The sequence below is a fragment of the Laetiporus sulphureus genome (assembly GCF_001632365.1).
Source record: "Laetiporus sulphureus 93-53 unplaced genomic scaffold LAESUscaffold_6, whole genome shotgun sequence".
Taxonomy (NCBI): domain Eukaryota; kingdom Fungi; phylum Basidiomycota; class Agaricomycetes; order Polyporales; family Laetiporaceae; genus Laetiporus; species Laetiporus sulphureus.
In genome coordinates this window covers 439161-459215 of record NW_024468515.1, presented here as the reverse complement: position 1 = coordinate 459215, position 20055 = coordinate 439161, and the positions used below count along the sequence as shown (strand labels likewise).

General features: G+C 43.1%; 3 protein-coding genes across 3 annotated transcripts; all 3 read left to right on the top strand.

Moving 5' to 3' along the window:
* Positions 1-1413: 1413 nt before the first annotated feature.
* On the top strand, positions 1414-1662 carry LAESUDRAFT_624007 (uncharacterized protein; the record flags this gene model as incomplete). Its single annotated transcript, XM_040903314.1, has 1 exon — positions 1414-1662. A coding segment is annotated over one exon (249 nt), but the record flags the coding sequence as incomplete, so codon positions are not given.
* A 7851-nt stretch (positions 1663-9513) lies between these two features.
* On the top strand, positions 9514-11982 carry LAESUDRAFT_711821 (uncharacterized protein; the record flags this gene model as incomplete). The annotated part of the gene is made up of 9 exons (XM_040906870.1): positions 9514-9573; positions 9627-9745; positions 10135-10175; positions 10255-10381; positions 10448-10525; positions 10958-11129; positions 11689-11818; positions 11889-11914; positions 11950-11982. The coding sequence occupies 9 exons, from the start codon at positions 9514-9516 to the stop codon at positions 11980-11982; spliced, it is 786 nt and encodes a 261-aa protein (XP_040767715.1).
* A 6345-nt stretch (positions 11983-18327) lies between these two features.
* Positions 18328-19319, top strand: LAESUDRAFT_756189 (uncharacterized protein; the record flags this gene model as incomplete). The annotated part of the gene is made up of 2 exons (XM_040912135.1): positions 18328-18912; positions 19146-19319. 2 exons carry the CDS (start codon positions 18328-18330, stop codon positions 19317-19319), a joined length of 759 nt encoding a protein of 252 aa, XP_040767714.1.
* Positions 19320-20055: the final 736 nt, after the last annotated feature.

The window sequence follows — 20055 nt, the reverse complement described above, 5'->3', positions numbered from 1 at the left end:
ACCACTTCACTTCTTTTGTACCCTATTTCAAAGTTTTATAATTCCTCCAGGTGTATTTTTGCCTGTTTCAGCCTTCTTTTGAGATGGTGCCAGAGGTGTTTTATAGGATTGAGATCTGAAAACTATGCAGGCCATACATAATCTTAAATCCATGCTTCTCTAGCCACTTCTTGGTCATTGTCTTGCTGAAATATTACATTATTCACAGTTTTTCCCCATTTCTCATGCTATTCTGAAGTTATTCCTTCAGAATAGAAATATTAAGTCTACATACATCTTGCCATCCATCTTGCAAGCATACCCAATTCCCTCCCAGTATATACACCCCCACATTATCAGGTTTCACCTCTAAACTTGAGTGTTCCTTCTACCAGTCTATCGCTGAAACCCTTCCCTGGCTTCTTTCACATCCATTTCCTCCCATGTGAGCCCTTATCTGTTAACTTTGATCTTATCTGAACAAACAACCCCATTTTAGTCCTTCACAGTCCAGTGCTTATGGCTAACAGCAAACTTCAGTCTTTCTCTCTTATGATATTTAGAGAGAAGAGGGTGTTTGTGCTTGAGCACAGCCTTAGACCAGCACTTTTGACCTTTCTATGCATAGTCTCCATGTATAAAGTATAAAGTCTGACTGACAACATCTTGGAGGTGTTTTGTCACTTGAGCAGCAGTATCTGCCTGTTCAGTGATAAGAAGGTGAGTGGCATAGCATATGATTCCTGGATTATGCCTGCTAGGATGACCTCAACCAGATGTAGGCATGTCAGGACAATGTTGAGTGTATTTGGGACATATTGGAGCAATGGATATCAGATGAGCAATCTGTCTGGCAGAATGGCCTTGATCAATTAAAGAGAGAATTTGAGCAGTTTGAGTAGCAGAAAGTTTTTTCATGATGATGGTGTTGAAGTTTAACAGTCTGTTTGGTGTTTATTGACTCATGTTGAAGTTCAACAAATATTATATAATTCAAACCTCAAAGCAAACAAACTTCTGCAAGGGCACATTTTTATTTTCAGAACTGTCAGCCACAAAACTGTTGCAATGCACTTTTTATAATGCACAATTTATATCTCAACAATGGTAAAGCTGATTTACTGGCTTAGGCATTTCGAGATCCAGGGATCTTGCCAGATGTATTCCATACCACGGGTTATAACACGCAATCATCCAAATGTCATTTGAAAGCCCATACCATAGGCTTTCTAATGATATATAAGTTTGCATATATAGCCTTTCTGATTCCCGAGATATAAGCCAAACAATGCAATCATTGCAAACATTGCAACAGATTTGTGGCTCACTGTGCTTTGAAGTCTGATCGCTGGAAGATGACTACCACATGGAACAAAGCGCCATGCTCTTTCTGGGTCTGAGGTGAATGGAAAACATCTCAAGCCCCTGTTGTGAGTGAGCAATCTCAGGGAGCAAAACACTAATACAGAGAAACTTCCCTTGCCATTGCCTTTGATGGAGGGTATTTTGCATCGTGTAGTGAGCAAGAAATATCTGTCTGCCTTGTTCGATGCTTATGATCAGATCCGTGTTACTCCAGAGCACATAGATCGAAATGCTATGATATGGTTAGTAATGCAGCAAGGTGACTGCAACGCTGTGGCCACTTCGACGTTTATGGATGCGTATTTAGATAGAACATATACTCATTTATTCTTGAGGACTATGTTGATTGCAAAACTTTTGTCATTGATGTCCAGTAACATGAGTCTTTGTATTTAGCCCTGCACCACCCATCTGATTGGTAACTGATGGCTCACACGGAGATATCGCTGAAGTTATGTCCAAGGGACCAGATTATCACAGTGTAAGCATTCTTTTCTGCAAAGCTATCCTCTGCACAGATGAATTAAGATAGAAATGCTTGGAGGAGTGGAAACCGTGCAGCACTATGACTTGCTCTTGTTGTCAGTGCCTAGCAATTGACTTCATCGGATCTCTGCCTGATTCGAAAGATTGCACTGCATATAGTTCTATTACCATTATAATTTAGTGCACCTTGTGTCGATGACAATGCAAAGAATATTCTCTGAGGTGTATAAACATGATGGTATGCCTAAGTACATTGTGAGTGATAGACATATTTTATTCATTAGCTCATTCTGGAGTGACGTGCATAAGCTGGTGGAAGTGGACCTGAGGATGTCTTATATCCTCAGTGCGATGGCTCTCCAGAATGTCCTAATCGCACTGTTAGACAATGCATTAAATCCTAATCATTAATCAGCAGGATTGGATGTCTAAGTTCCCCTCTATTAAATTTGCGATTGATATGGCTCAGTCAGAGAGTATTGGATACTCCCTTTCTGTCTTAATCCAGGACTAATAAGGAAAGACGAATATTCTGCTATTTGTGCATATAATCAGCATGTAAAATATGTGCTCATGCATTATTTCCGCTAGGACAAAGCAGACTTGCCATGCAAATTGTAAGCAACGCCCTGCACCATGTGTGAAGGATGATCTGGTCTATTGATCTACCAAGCATTTATTGTCTCAGGAATCAGCTCGCAAGCTGATTCCCCAAATTTGGTGCCTAATGAATTATTGAGGACTATGGCAATAACTCTTATAAAATGGAGTGGCCCTTCCATTAAAAAGGTTGAGGGATACACGATGTATTTTATGTGTGCTTACTTCAGACACATGAACTAATGACGATCGGTTATTTTTCTGGCCAAGTTAGACAGCCATGTTGTTGAGTGGAAAATCAAGACAATGAATGGGTGTTGATACTTGACTTCTGTTCTCGATGGCAGAGTCATTGGATGCCCTTCGCATCTATTAAATATTGGAAGGCCTGATCATTGCAAAAACTCTGAAAACATCGGACTTAGAGGCAAGACTGCAAGAGATATGAAGGGACGAAAGAACATGGACCTCTTCTACATTCAAGCCTCTCGAACGTAGTGCGAACTGTACAGTCCTAAAGTGCTATTGCCTCCCTGCTCTATTCACTCCAGCAGCCTTCGCTCTCATCATCATCATGGTACTAGGCACTCTTCACCATCCACTAGCTTGCCATTGCTCAGGATGGTTGGTGATTATCAAATTCATGATGCTGGTATGATACCTCCTCTCAGATCTTAAAGTATATTCTCTACGACCGTGGTGATGCCCCTATGCCTGAAGGTACTATGCTCCAGGCCTGACTTTAGCTCCTCCTGATCCTGATCGTCTTTTTCAATTTTTCACTACTGATACCTGTGCAATTGTGGATCCAGTCATCATTGAAATTCTCACAGGATATTATAAGGAGCGCTAAGAGAAGAGGAATTGAAGAAAATTTAAAAGGTGCTCTAGTGGCGTGACCTTGCTTCTGACCAAGACACTTTTCATGACCTAACCCGCTGGTCCATTCGCTATATCAGCTGGTTCGTTCAGTGCCTGCAAATTTCCCAGCAAAATTGACCTTTACAGTGGCTGTCCCGAGCTCTATGCTTGTTACCTTTAGGTTCATCTGCGATAACATCGAACATCTGAGCCCAGCCTCAGGATACCTCAGTCACCACAGGCCTCTTGGGTAAGAGGGCCATTTCTGGCAGAAACGATGTCTGAGGTCCTGACATTCTTCATAATTAAGTTTATAATTTGATTATAAATATTCACCACATTGTATATTTTCATTGACAGAAATCAAAAAATGGTGTGGTTGCTCAAGAGGCAGAGTAACATCATGTTATGGATGAGATTCAGCAAGGTTTAGTGAATATCTGTGTCATCTTTTCAATGATATGAAATGCTACAGGGTCTGCAATGTGTAATATGTAGAAGAGCATTACCTGAAACTTGATTGAGACCACAAAGCAGGGCCTCAAGCATCCTGAACAATGTTATGAACCTTGAGAGTACTGCATGATTTGAGCTGTGCATCCTGCTAGCCACAGCATACAGCCATCATGAACACTATCAAGGTTCATGACATCCTGGAAGTGATTGAATGCTCAGAAAGGAAATCAAGGGTGGATTCAACCAAGTTTGAGATAATGAAAAGCTCTTCTGAGGTCACTCTAAATATTTAAAAATGGCTCAAAATGGAATATATCTTGCAGTATCATGGGACAAGGCCCAGGAAGGGCATTGAAGAGTGGCCTCAACCAAGTTTCACATCATGAAAAGCTTTTCTGAGATCACTCTGAATATTTCAACATAGCTCAAAATGGCAGATATCTTGCAGTATCACCAAGGTTCATGACATTGCGGGGGGTTAATTAAATGCTCAGCAAGAAAGTCAAAGGACCTTAGGGACCTGAGTTGTGGCTCAACCAAGTTTTGGATAATGAACAGCCCTTGTGAGGCATTGAACATCGCTATGCTGATCATGTAGGATGGTTTATGTGAGGATGCAGCTTATCAGCTGCTACCATGATCATCATATCATGACACAGTGCCACTTCACGGTCGTGCATTCACATTTGAGGTAGTGATATTTGTTCATTCATTTCTGCACTAATCATTGTTCTCAGTTGACTATTTTTGAATGCTTGATTGTCTCACCCCTTTAGGTCTACAGTATGTACTTCCTATTAAAGGTGCCCTGTTGGCCATGTTCTCTACCTCAAATGTTCTCGTGCTTCTCTTGTTGAACATCTCACATCTATGTAATCTCACAGACCATGGCCTGTAACTTGAACAACAGCAATGTTTGCAAGCACATACAGATGAACAGGGTAGTGGGCAATGCAGACAAATGCTTAGTTATAGATTCCTCAAGCAGACTTGCCAGCAGTGACCACCATTTCATGCAGCATCTCGCTATCAGATGATTTGCTTATCTCTCTCACAGGATGCACGAGCTTGTCTCTAGAGTAAAAAGCTATTTGACATATCATCAGTTCCTGATCACAAATTTGATAAGCAAAAATCGCACCATGTTAGAAATGACAGCTCGCTGACAATGCTTCACCTGTAGAACACCACGATGCACATGCCGAATGCAAACTGCTCATTGCCAGCTTCTCAGAAGTTCCTCTTTATACTACCCAGATCACATATCTGGAGCTGCTATTGTGATAAATGATGCAATGAAGGTGGATGAGCATATGCCCACTGTGAACAAGAAAGCACTAGTCGAGGATGACATGAAGCATTCCACTAGTGGCCTGCCAGGTCATATCATTCTCAATGCAAAGTCCACCATCATGACAAATGTCTCATCTTCTGTGATTGTGATCTCCATGGATGAGATGACACAGCATGCCTCAGATGCCCAGGATCTCAACATTGGTGGCAGGTAGGCTGTTGATGCCATACTGGTCAATGGATCAGACCTCACTGATGTTTTCGCTATCTCCCTCTAGCAAAAATGTGAAGCTCGCAGCGAGCCATCAGCAGCGAGGATGCTGTCACCATCTGCACTTGTTGTCACTGAAAATGAAATGCGTCAGCAAACTTGGAGTCTGACAGCATAGTCAGCGATGCACTCTCTATCATCGCTGCTGACATTTCTGGTGACATCGCCTATGGCAGATCATGAGAGCAGTGTTTCTGATGCTTCAGGAAGAACTTGATGTGCATCATCATGCTGAAAGGAAAGAGATGATGCACAGAATGCAAATTCTGTCATAAGGGCTGCAGCACGGTTTCGATGGTGTCCTCTCATGAGCAGGTTAAAATACATATCAAAATTGGTGAGAAACTCATGATCTTTCTCTCAGCTCAAATCTAACAGGTCTGCAAGCAAACCTGAAAGTAGAAGCTGCCAGTCTCCTTGTAACCCATGTCTAGATCTTAATCCTGTCCAGTATTACATTGCTATTCATCAATTGAAAGAGGAGGGAAAGAATCATGAGGTAAAGATAGCAGTTTTAGAAGTATTTTTGCTTTCATTAAACCTCACAAGAAAAATTACAAGCTTGTGGCTAGTAATCATGCTGCAAATATGGCAGTGTAGATGATCGTAGCAAGATACTTCAAGATATCTGTCATTTTAAGCTGTATCAAAATATTCAGAGTGGCCTCAAAAGAGATTTTCATTATCTTCTTAGGCTTGATTTTCAAATCCTGAGTGGCTGACATACTTACAAATTCTGTAGCCCTCACAACTATTCATTAAGCTAAAAGTCTGCTATACATAAATATAATCACCACAACATGTTCATTGAGTATATTGTATAGTATGTATGCTTTTGATTAAACTCTGATGCACTACATGTACAAATGGTACTTTGAAATATTGAAGATAGCATGGCTAGAACTTGTCTGGCTGAATACAGATTCAAATTTGCTGTTACGATTTCTGAGGTATGAAGGAGAGTTTGTGCGACACTGGGCACTTAGAGCGTCTATGTGACATTTTCAAATACCTGTGAGACAGTTAAGCAAAGCATGGGAGAGTGGACCATTACAAAGTGGTTTCATTTTCCGCCCCTGTCCTGAGGCTAGGAGAGGGCCCTTCCTTCAAAAGTTTGTTACTGCGTTACATTTTGTTCTTACTCAGATTTGTTATCTTTTGTAATGGGCATACAAATCGGAGTTTGAACATGCACGATGCGGCTGATCCAAATAGGTGTAAATATTCACAGCCAATCACAGCACTGAGTCTGCTAGGGTTAAAGCCTGAAAGGCTGATGAGTTCAAAGTCATTCAAACCATTGTATTCAATAGCTTCAAAGTGGTTTAAAACATTCTATTCAATAGTTTGAAAGCGATTCGATCCAAGGCATTTGATGGCTTCAAAGGGGTTCAAACCATTGTACTCAATGGCAGTTCAGACTATTGTATTCAATGGTGTGAAAGTGGTTCAGACCATCATATTCAGCAGCTTGAAAGCAGTTCAAACGTGGTTCCAAACATTGTATTCAATGGTTTCTTCAAAAGTTTGTGACTATGTTAGGTTTTGTTCCTAATCTGTTTTGTTATCATTTGTAATCGTCATGCAATGTGGATTTTCAACTCACATGACGCAGGTGATCCAAATATTTGCAAATAATCACAGCCAATCACCATGCTGCATTTTTTTTACAGTTTTCAGTCGCAGCTGGTTCCTTCGCATTGCCTTCGTCTCAAACACCACCTTCATTGTTTTTTTTTGTTGTCGTACTTTTTTTGTTTGCATTGAATATGATCGTCCACCTTGCTTTATATCCATCAGAAAATGGATCGTCATACATATTTCAGTTCAGTGACGATGTCATATCATGGGTTCATATTCAAAATTGAGTGAGCTGACCACCATACTGTATGCGTTAGGAATTGTGGAAAATGTTCCGAGAGACAGAAGTCATAATGAGCTTCATTTTCCATACCTGCATATATTATTTCTATATTGATCACTTCAGTTTCTTCACAAACTGTACATGTTAAATTTTATATGGAGAATCCTTGATCTGCATCATTTTTCATGTATGGAGGTATTTATCATTTATCTCTGTCTTCACTTTCCACATTTAACAACGACCACTGACCAGTATCTATATTGAGAAGGTTTCAAATCTCATTCATTTCCTGAACACAATAGTTAACTACCACCATGGTACCAATTCCTTCAGCTGATGACAACATCACCTAGGACATCACTGTTAATGGTGTTGGTTGCAGCCTTGCATACCCATTGAGCATTGAATGCTTTTTCGTCCACCGTTATATCCCTTTCCAAATATGTTTAGTGTGTAATATGGGTGTCTGTTTTCCAATAAGGAATGGGCATCCGTTTTCTGAAATGAAATGAGCATCTACTTCCACATTAGGACACGGCAGTTATACATTTGACTTTGTAGCCCTGATTTACATTCAGTGAAGGTGTCAATAGATTAAGCTGCGTACACATTTTCTGACCATTCCTTTGCATTGTAGTGTATCTTATTTTGCCTTCACATCAGTCACTCCAGGTTACGTGTCCGAAAACGAATAAGTATTTGATTCTTGAAAAGGAATGAGCGTCTGTTTCCCGATAAAGAATGGGTGTCCTTTCTCGAAACAGAATCTACTTCCACATTAGGACATGGCAATTATGCGTTTGACTTTGCAGCCCTGATTTGCATTCAGTGAAGGTGTCAATAGATTAAGCTGCCTAGGCATCTGTTTTCAAATAAGGAATGGGCATCAGTTTCTCAAAATAGAATGAGCGTCTACTTCCACATTAGGATGCAGCAGTTATGCATTTGACTTTGTAGCCGTAGTTTGCCTTTAGTGAATGTGTTAATAGATTAAGCTGCCCACACATGTTCTGACCATTGCTTTGCATTGTAGTATATCTTATTTTGCCTTCACACCAGTCACTTCAGGTTGCATGTTCGAAAATGAACAGGCGCTTGATTTCTGAAAAGAAATGGGCATCTGCTTCCCAATAAGGAATGAGCATCCATTTTCCAAAATGGAATGAGCATCTACTTTCAGATTATAATGCGACACTTATGCATTTAACTTTGTTGACTCAGTTTGCATGGGGGATTGATCGCCTTTACTTTCAATATGTTCAGTTTGCTATATATTCAGTGATGTTAACATTTGTGAACAACATATTTCATTGATAGTCCACTCATGAAAAACACATTTTTTGAGCATTGATTGGCCTTGTGGTGGACAATTTATTTTTCTATTATATCTTTCCTTCTGGTGCTGGAGAAATCCTGCTGCCCTCGATGTACTAATTCCATCTCTGTGTCAGTATTTCAAAGGATGCTGCTTGAAATGTTAATCATGTTGAAATGACAACTTCGAGCCTCTCATATGAGTTTTTCAATTGGGTGACTTCATCGTGGTTGGAAGCGCACACATTGTTTATGTTGACTTCTAAATGTGATAAGATGATCATTTGGATGTGCGAGGATGAAGAAGATGCATTGAGGTGAGTAGAGCCAGTTTTCCAGAACAGCATTCGGTTATTGACCGTTCATTGTGGTTCAGACTTTTGAAAGTGGAAGGTTTCTTATCACAGTGGAGAAGTGTCATGTCGGTGGGAACCATTTTCCGAGGATGGTTGTATCTGTGTTCGCAAACAATTCAAATTCTGAGAGTTCTCTGATCTTCTACTCTTCTTCGTTCTTATGTGAGTACTCTGCTACAGTGGACCATTTTCTGACCAGTCAGTGTCAGCTTTGCTCAGGTGAGTGTCAAATCTGTAGATTGTCAGGTTGAAAATTGTATATGCAGGTTTTTTTGTCTGTGGAGAGAAACATATGCATTCCTTAGAGGGAAGTTATGGTTTTGATCATGATAAAGGTCATGTTCTCTCATCTGATATGAGAACTTCTGATCATGCCTGGAAAATGGGCATGGAGTGTTCACATGCACTCTGTGCAATTTTCTGTCATAAAGGTAGCAGTTTGTTCTGGTTCATTCCCCCCTTCCAGGTTTGCTCTCTTCTTATCAGTTTCTCTCCATCTACCCTGCTTTACCTCTCTCTACGTGTCTAACCACACCACCTCAATGTCAACAAACCTGCATTCGAACATATCAGATGTCACCACCCACCAGTGACTTCAATAAAGGATGGAAGCCTTGCTAGGCCAGATCCCTCATGCTCGTGCTCTTCTGACTGTATGGCAGCCTCTCATGGACCAAGAATTCATTGAGATTTGGTGGGATTCCTGCATAGACCTTTGTGATGTATTGGTGAGTCTCACATCTTCTTACAGTGTTCGTTTGAAATTATCAATAATTAACAGGTGAATCTGTACTTCGTGCGTGAGGTCCTCACTGGCCTGGGCATCGAGGTTCCTGAGCTTTGGTTGGACCTGCGTGAGCTGGTCATCATGATCTGCACACGAATGGAGATGTTGGCTCAGTACGATCAATTTCAAGTTTTTGCACTTCGTCAAGTGCACGCCCTCGAAGTATCGCCAGTTCAACTGATCTGAAAGATGGTGATGTTTATCTATTAGATGTTGGACGATCGTTGTCTGGCAGTGCACATTGTTCATCATTTGTTTTTTGGCCAACAGGGTGACATTATAGCAGATATTCTGGAGGCAGACATTGCGGATGTGGACTATGATGTGCAGTCCTCTCATGCCTGGCCTGAACCCAGTTCGTCCACCGCTATCATGTTTGAAGCAACAGAACATCACGTTCCTGAGTCATCATCACTGGAGGAACAATGATCGAGTGTCACAGATCAACGAGCAACATGTTTGGCTCTTGGATCTATAGATATTGCCTCCTACGCACATGAAGACGAGCTGCAGCAGTCTGGGTCTGGGTCAGGCCAGGTGCCTGTGAGTGACGTTCTGACAGTGAGTATCATTCAAGTCATCACTGATTATTCATTAACGTCTCTTTGTTAACACTCACCAGTTGGCAGTGATGAGGAGGCACCAATTGAGGATGATGAAGCTGCATCCATTGCACATAACAAGCCATTGTCGGTCGAGCATGATGAGGAAGAGTCTGCGGCCGATCATGCTGAGATGGCTGAAAACTCGTCTGGATCTCAGATATGTTGTCACTTTTGTTTTAATGATGTTTGCACTCATATTATCATTCACAGATGTTCGAGTTGCTCGGCTTTCAATGCTGAAAAGACTCAGAGTTCGAAGATAGTGTTCACATTGAAGACAAACATCTAGTAAGTAATGTGTTTGTCATGACTCATCGGTTATTGACCCAATATTGTTAGAGAACTGCTGAGGATGCTCCAACGTCTGTGGACCTGAACACCTTCATTCTGGGACTGATGAGTTAATGGTGTGGTGATCTTTTTGAACCATTAACTCACCATGAATGATAGCTTCTGAGATAGTCCCTCGACATGCTGACCACAGATGCTCTCACAGTGACCACTGCCAAGGAAAACATGCCAGGGTCATCTTCCATGGCTCAGACTTTGAAGTGTCAGATGTCAATGTCACAGATTGCGACCCTGTCCATCTCATCTCCTTGTCCTCAACCACCTTCACCATCATCTGCCAATGTTGCAACGAATGCTGAGAGCACTTTCGTGGTAGACATTCCATCAGGCACTCGAGAGCACATAAACTTATCACTGATCATCTTGCAGCCTCAAGACATTCAGCGAGCCTTGGGACTCATCTACGCGCACATCAAAAATCTTACTGGTCACCCAAAGAAACAATTTGCTGAAGTCTGACACACAGATCTGCCCTGTGAAAAATGTTGAACCCATGGGCGTCAGTGCATTTGAGATGGTTGCACCCACTCTTGCACGGAGTGTACGTCATGCAAGCTGATATGCAATTTGTCGAAGTTGGATGGCATCATATAACATAGTTCTCGTATGTTGTTCTTATTTCTCATTTTCTGTGCTGACAGCTGATGGTGACTTTCTTAGAATTTTCACGGTTCGCTGACCTTCAATATGTCATGCCCAGTCATCCTATTCTCATTCAATGACCATTGTATGGACCACCATGGGATCAGTGAGGCGCATAACTGCTTGAAATCTGGCCAGACCTTCATTCACCATTCCTCAATCTGATGTTCATTAGCAAATGTCCAGGTAGGTCATCAAAGACATCAGCCTCAACATTGCAGCATAGTTATTCTTGAAAGAATGCTGATGCAGGGCTGTCCCATTCGCTGTGAGCCCGACCAGCCCTCAAGCCATACATTTTGATGCTGTCACTCCACCCTCGAGGTATGAAGCAATGTTGAGACCTCACTCCTGGTCCTTTGACCTCAACTCGTCGACCACATGAGGGCGAAGATGAAGATGAACATTTAGATTCGGCCTCACCTGCTCAGATTCGCTAACTGAAGTGATCTCGACAGGTGGACTCATCAGAAGATGGGTCCAATCAGGGTGATAAAGTGCAGAATGACATCATCTGCAATAATCAGCATGATGAGGACCATCCAGAGGAGCCAGTGGAGGGGTGCGAAAGGCAAGGGCAAGGAGAGGGTGAGGGATTAGGGGGCTGTATCTTTCAATTTCTTTTAGTCTGCAGTTTGAGGCTGGGTTTTTTCTCCAGGGTTCAACACCCCAGAGATGTACCAGGTATTCCTTGAATATGTGATCTCAAATCAATGTAGACTTGGTTCTTTGACTCAGGATCTGAGATTTAATGTCACAATGAATTTATTCAATAAAAATGAGCCTCGTGAGCATGTTCATTTGATCTGTGGTTCTTCGAACCACTACTGTTAAGTGTTACACTAAAATGCAATGGTCGTCGAGCACATGTCCAGAATCGATCATCGATTCCTCTTATTTGATGGTGGGTAATGAATATCCTCACCCCTCGCTTTCATCCTCATTATCCTCTATCGGTACAATACCATTCTCATCATTTTTTCACCACTGCAGTAATGTGCATGTCTGCTTTGATGTTGATGCTTTATTTTCCAGTTGTTCCTTGCACTCTTGAAGGGTGTCAAAGAAATCAGCTGCCCTCAGCACCCTTGCAGAGGGTATGCTCGAGGGAAATATTATTGTAATGCAGTTCTTTGATCTCGTTCTTGGAAAACTGGCCATGAATAAATCCATCCACCTTGTGAAGTCCATTGAGGACCATCTCCTTGAAGGGTTTCTTGCTTTCCATAAGTGGAAGAAGATCAAGTAGTCGTAAACCTTTGAGAGCGTCTGAATTCAGTTCAATGATGGACTGCGCAACATCTTCCATTGTGGGCTGCTCGACCATTCCAGCGTACACCATATCAGTGCAAGTGAGGAACTGGGTAAGAGATCTAAAGTGCTGAATTGGTATTGAAGCTGTCCGTATTGTCTTCGACTTCACGCATTGTTTTCCAGCTTCTCTCAAGAGTTTTAGTGCTTCAGAAAATTAAAATGGGCCATCTTGCAGCCTTTGTGCCAGATCACAATTATTCACGAACTCTCACATCACCTCCACGTTTTCCACCACTCGACCCTTCTAAAACTGATTACTGAGTGCTTGTCGGTTGCAGAAGAAGTCTTGATCATTGATCTGCTGTGGAAAATGTTGCTACACAAATTTCAGATATTCTTTTCAGTCGCCCACTGATTTGAACGTCATTTTGCACTTTGTGAGTGAAAAATCAGGATGGCTGTAAGTCGGAGAGCCAAAGATTATGTGACGATAGACGAGAGTGCTGAAAAGGTGATATGGTTGATAATGTCAGATGTTGTTTAATGGCAGTCCACCATTCACATTGTACGCCTTTCGAGAAGTTCCAAATTCACGGAAAGGCATGTGATGATCAGCTCTGACCTTCATCGCTTTTTGTAAGGGCGAGGATGACTTTGTCTTGGATTTTTGAATGACCTCGATCGCTTCTTTGATGAGGGTCATGACAATATTTCGGCATTCACATTCTGACAGCTGCAGTGGACAAGCTGTTCCATTTCCCAAGGAGTTTTCAATAGCAGCCATGATGTCAGCTTCAGGAACAATGGACGATATAATGATCTCTACAGGGTGATCTGATCTTGTGCACTGTGCATTCATGTGACAATCTGTCTCGACCTGGAAATTGGTGCATTTCTTGTGAAGCTGTTTCAGAGAATATGAGTCTATGCTGTCTGGACCCTGAGTGAACTGTGGTCCAGAGCTTCGATAAAGTCACTCATCATTCCTAGAGAAAGCTTGGGTAGAGTGTTCGAATGTAATCATCCAGTAACCACAGAGGTGTTTGCTCGTATACCTCCCAAGTTGAAGGCAGAAGCAGAGCTCTAGGACCAAGACGCTGGAGGAGAATATCCACGAACTTGATTCGCAGATTTACTGTAATGTGGTTCGTGACATCCATCTAATATAGAACAATATCGATGATGATCTGCGTGATTGTTGAGTTGCTTTCTGTATTATGTAGACGAGTGTTTCCCTTTGCATGAAATTGATATCAGTGAATGGGAGTGAGAGAAGGAAAAAAATTGGTGGAGTCTACGGTGAAGTCTGCTCTGGTAAGAACTTTGGTCTTCACCATCCAGATTAGACGTTCGAGCCAGCCTGCATGCTCGTGACCTGACATTTGCTCAGTAGGTTCTCGGTGATGTTTTTCAAGAAGCTGCTGTGTCTTTCAATGGCAGAGGTTGATAAAATGAGCAGATGCAAACCATTCAGAAAGCATGATTCACTGACACACCATCACATGAGAGATGTGCAGAAGGTTGATGTGTGCACAGAGATTCTCATTTGCTCCCCAGTACTGTGTTGCCTTGCTAAAGGAAAGAGTCTTCTTTGTGTTCCAGATCTTCATGGTGTCGAGTGAAGTGAGAACGTCTTCAATGGTAGATGACATTTCTTGCTTGATTGTACTTAATGCCCAGTCAAATTGCACTTGCAGTTTGATGCATTTTATGGTAGTGAGAGACTCTAGAAAGTGTTTTCCTGGAGAATGAAAAGTAAATGTCCAGATCGAATGTGATGCATACACACTGCTGCTTACAATTGTATGGTCTTCACATTGCTATGGGTCGAGATATATGTGGTCTTTGATGCCCTTCCATATGACCATCTTCATCCTGATTCATGAACACATCCAGACAGCTTTCATCCACGTCATCAGGTGGTGCGTCCACAATTTGTTGAAACTCAAAAGTCTCTGCTTGACCAAGTGCAGAACTGTCAGAAGTGGGGTTCCTCTCTTCCCTGTTGAAGTGTCCATTCAGCTCCTCAGATTGTGGTGATTCTTGGCTTCAGAAAATATGCTGATAAGATGAGCTGACATCTCGTCTATTCTCTAGATTTGCACATCCATCACCATCTCCTGTTTGAATGCTTGAAATAACAGAGCTCAATGTATCATTTATGCCATCACCATTGAGAGCAAACTCTGTGTAGCTGTGACCATCTTCCATTGTGTAGATGTCATCATCTCGCTCTTCATCCTCTGGAGGAAGAGGTGTCGATCACGTGCTAGCAGATCTGCCGAGCTCATTGTTGCAAAGAGAGATGACACCCAGCATATAGTCCAGGTTTTGAAATGCCATGGGAACTGTTGCCGTTGAGCTGATTGATGATTGCATTGCTGCCTGCATCTTTAATGCTGGATCAGTTTTTTTAGAACATAAAAGAAGCAAAGAACCACAAGCAAACACTCGCACTTTTTTTCATTGTCTACTTTCCTCCTCCGTGAGTTCATCTCTGTCTAGTGATCATTTTAGTCCTATATGACAATTGTCAATATAAATTGAGAGCAGAGAAATGTCTCTGTACCTTTCTTGCTCTGATACAATGGTTTAACAGGTAACCTGGCATACGTTGCAGGTATCGTAGAGATGTGACGAGCCATTTTCTGGTAAAACTCCCCAAGTACGTGTTTTCAAATAGAAGACCTTGACAGTTGTCAGGAATGCAGGCTTTCTGGGACATCTTCACCATCATGATGTAGGTGTACAGCAGGCCCTGGAGCCAAATTCCATGCCCTAAGGCCCACCTGTTCGCTTTGTTCATTAGCAATCGTGAATGAGCAGAGAAATGTATCCGGATCGATCTGAACATCATACGCCAGAGGAAGCTGTGCAAACAGAGTATGTGCAAGTTGCAAGATCGCTCTGGCCATCCATGAGACATGTTCAAGAGAATCCATCATGAACTGTCCATCTTCAGCTATGTTTGAGTGATTGGTCCAGGACCTATTCTGAGGAATGCCATGTTCATTGAGGAGAAGGTTCAAGCTGTTCGAAGTGATTGAAAAATGCTTAATTATACTTTGTCAAAAGAATATGATGTCTTACTTGACACCCATAATCTCTGGCATAATATATAGCAGCTCGTTTGACCTGAGAAATGCAGCCATAGGCAGTGCCACCATAGTGTGCTTTGATGAGCCTTCGATGATCACGCTGGATGGGTATTCTATCGTGGTGAATCTATACACCTAACAGATCAGCTCCTCTCCAGCAGGAGTGATGGGAGCTGTTCCACCATGGTCAATGCATCCAGTGAAAAAGATCATGCGACTAGGGATCAGAATGGAGTATATCCCTAGACCAGGGAAGAAAAACAGCTCCTTGTCATATCCTGATGGCAAATCCAAGCCACACGTCATGCAGACATTCCGATAATGCTGTCAAAGTTGTCACAGTGTTTTGTTTTTCCAAAGATACCCATTGACTTATCCAGATCATTCGCTGAACATCACCATTGAATGCAATACCTGAGACTTTGGTATAAACATCACTTACCATGGTCATCAGCTTGTGCAGGACCCAGATTCAACTGCCATGATGTAAAAAAATTTATTCGAACATCTGATGTGTGGAGTGTTGATCATGTTAGCATAATCTTGAAGATTTTTCACCATTTCTGGTGGTGCCTCCTTTAGAAATTGGTTTGTCGCATACGCCGACATGGTCTATGAATGTCAATTGGTAAGTGGAGACATCCACATCGACGTATTCGAGAATAAAAACCTTCAGAAAACCCTCCTGCAGTCGTAGGTGGGGATCATCATTGTTTCCATCATATATCCTTCCATTTGTCACAGGTGCATTCGCCGGGTGAGGTTTCTCGATCAATAGACCAAAGGGATTGCAGCGCGTACCAGTAACAATCAGTTTTGCATGAACATCTTGCTCGAATGCTGTGATGTCTCTGGTGCGACATTCTCGAGGACCCAAGATGTCCATTCTTTGCTCTTTGAATGCCATTCAGAGTGCCACATTTTGTGAGGTACTAAGGAGTCACTTGAGTCTCATTCGTGCACACCATGGCTGTGATATTCACTCCGAAGGCACGAATGCGATAATAGCATCATCCAGAGGGTCTCCTTGTCCATCCTGGTCCCTGCTCATAACCCATGTGCCAGGTCCCATCTGAAAATAACCTGGAGTACATGTAAGTTTCCTCCATGATGTTTAGCATCATTTCCCAGTGCACCTGGATCTCTCCTATCCATGTCCTCCAGCTTCCCAAGAGGTATTCCCAACTTCTTCACCCTTTCCAACTCTTTCTTCTTCCCTTCATCTGATCCATCCACCAAAATGATGATCATTCTTCCATGAGGAACGTCAACAGGATGGAGACAATGAACACGTTCATATTGATAAAGTTTGGGAAGGGACTCATCTCTGCTCAGAATATGGAGGGGCTCAAGTGATCGGTGAGCTGATGAATCATCCATAGTCAATGCGAGCATGCAGCGATACATTAAGCCATGACAGAGTGTGAAGCAGTTCAGGGGGTGTGGCCACTGGATTGCGATATGTTGTGGACTCGAATTTGAGCGAGCTGGCAATTATTGGTCAAATTGACATCACAACGTCCTCAAGAGATAATAAGAGACATTATTCAAATGTACATTTATATTACGACATGTCCAAAACTGTATGCAAAGGTCCATTTCCTGACCATTCATCATCATCACATTATCCGAGACATGGGCCAATGGTGATGATGAACGATGGCACATTTTGCAGTAACCAAACAACACCAAATTATGATGTTCACATTCGTGCAACTAGCTAGTTGCACGAACATGCACGTTATACTTTGACTTTATTTGTGCATTTTTTTGACTCCAAGGCAGGATCACTTGTGAAGAAAATGTGAGAGCAGTTAGCACATGAGCCGATGATGCGTTCATGGCTCACCCATTTTTGACAGCATTCCAGGTTGCCTCTTGCTGTCAGACAAGGCTGACAGCGCCTTTCAGTTGATACCCAAACAAAATTCTGAACTGCCTTTGAACTCACCTGCTTCTGTGCTGGTCACATCATTCCATCTTCAAGTCAATGCTGCTGCTGAGTGTGATAACTGCTGTTCTTCATCATACAATCATTCTTGCTCTGCATTGATGTCAAGAGCATGGACGATATCATTTTTCAGAATGAAAACAGGCAGTGAGTAATATGTTGTGGTCAGAGGGATTTCACCTGGGTTCTGTTTCATAATGTGTAATGGAGGAGTTATGATGGGAGGAAGCAGAACTCTCTGATATGGAATAGCAGAGAGGTCACCTCTACAGCTGTGGAAAGCAGAATGTTTTCGAGCAATGTAGTGCACCCCGATAGGCTTTCATGGTCGAAAAAGTTTTCTGAGAACCAAACAATGCCAAATTATGACGTTCACATTCGTGCAACTAGCCAGATGCACGAACGCGAACATTATAATTTGGTGTTGTTTGTGTGCTGTCAGTTGGGGTGCTATATAAGGTGTACCCATTTTTCAGACCTCAGGTTACAATGATGTTGATGGAAAATGTTGCACCTATCGATGCAATGTAGTACTGTATGAATGTGATGATACCTGACATTGATGTTGACTGAATTTATAACAAAGCTTCACCATTCATCGAAGCATGCCGGCTTTGGAACATGTTTTTCCTTTGACGCATTTTTGAGATCCCTGTTGTACTTCGTTCATGTTTCCATTATTGAAATGAACCTGGCCATTCATTGTTGTTCATGCATAATATGAAATCCTCACTTCAAACCTGCTGAGATGACAGTCTTTACAAAAAACCACTCCTTCTTGTCTCTTTACCACCATGTCCTCATCAAGCGCCCAACTGGCAACTGCAACTGACATCAAAATGGAGGCCACCACTATAGAGTGTGCCTCCCCGGAGGAGTCTCCGCTGGCCAGTGAAAGTAATGTAGAACCATTGCCTGTCTCAAGCCCACCGGAAACTGCGTTCCTGCAGGATTTACTCACCAACCTGAAGCAAGTACTCCAGCGGCCCATCTGCATGGTTCATTTGGTCAAAGACCCAGTTATTACAGAGGACATAGGCGAGGGCATCCTGGAAGTAGTTGACGCCCTCATGGACACCTTCGCAGAAATCCAACATCGAGTTCTCACCAACGAGGAGCTCATGCGCTCGAAAGTTGGCAAGGAGGCATCTGCCATCTTCACTGCTGTCATCTACCAATGTGCTGGCAACATGGACCCCTTGGGGGCATCCACTCACGCTGACCCTGTGCCTGCGCACATCCAGTCTGCCATCACAAAGGGCATTGAAGCAGGGGTCCGCGTGGTGACTGTCACCATCGATGCATGCCTGTCTGCCATCGAAGCCATCCTTACCTGGTCCCACCCACTGCTGACACCTCCGGGCCCCCTGCGGGTCCACGTAAGCAAGCCACCAAGTTCTTCTCTGATGCAGCCCGAAACGTGCGCTCGAACACCACCGCTGCCAATTCGGTCACCAAGAAAACAACCGCCACAGCACCACCGCTGCCGCCGGACAAAACCTACCATACCATACTCACGCTGGAGCAGGTAACCCACATCTGAGAAACCCCCCCTGCAATCTGGTATCAGCGCATCACGCAGCGCATACAGGAAGCTGAAGCCTGATCAAAGATAATTTTCCGTGGCATGCGCCTTGCCCCAAACAAGGTGCTGCTCACTTTTTCTCATGACTCTCCGGATACCCTTATTCGGGATGCTCTGCAAGCCATCCGCATCATCCTCGACCTTGAGCCCCATGCTGCTTCCCTGGTCCCGGCGGGTGCATGCACTGTCGTGCTACCCTAGGAATTATGCCTTGTGTTGCCTACTGTTAAGCTATTTGTTCTGGTGTGCCCGAGATGCCACCCCATGAGCGGCTCTCTGCTCACCGGGGAAGAAATCATGACTGAGCTCCACACCAATCCTGTCTTCATGGACGTCTATTTCAATGGCATACCTGCCTTCACCACTTTTGCAGGGCCGGAGGACACATGGAAGCACGCGCGCCTTATTTTCTCAATCAAAGACCCCAAGTGGGACTTCTGTTCACGTTTCTTACTTGGTCGCAACAACCGCGGCGAGCCTTCTATGTCTGTTTGGTTCATGGGAGCCCGGCTCCTTGTAAAGTGCTCCAAAGACAAGCCTGTCCTGCACCAATGCACCCGTTGCTGGGCCCTGACCCACACTGAGCATTTCTGCAAGTGCAAACTACCCCTCTGCCGTTTCTGTGGCAAGGACTCCCACATCACAGACCAGCACTGCAACGCCTGCAGTGCATGCGCTCTTGAAAACAATCCCACAACTGTTCCATGTCTGCCTACCCATTTCTTCTGCCACATCTGCAGAATCCATGGTGAGCATCATGCCACCAACCCATCTTGCATCAACGCTGCTCCTTTTAATCTCATCACTTTCCACTTCCCTCATTCTAACCCAACCCCCAGGCCGCACATCAGCTGCCTGGTGAGGAAACACCTCTTTAACTCTTTCCATGTTACACTTCATTCTGATCTCTCCTCTCATCCCAATGTTCTCATTCTGT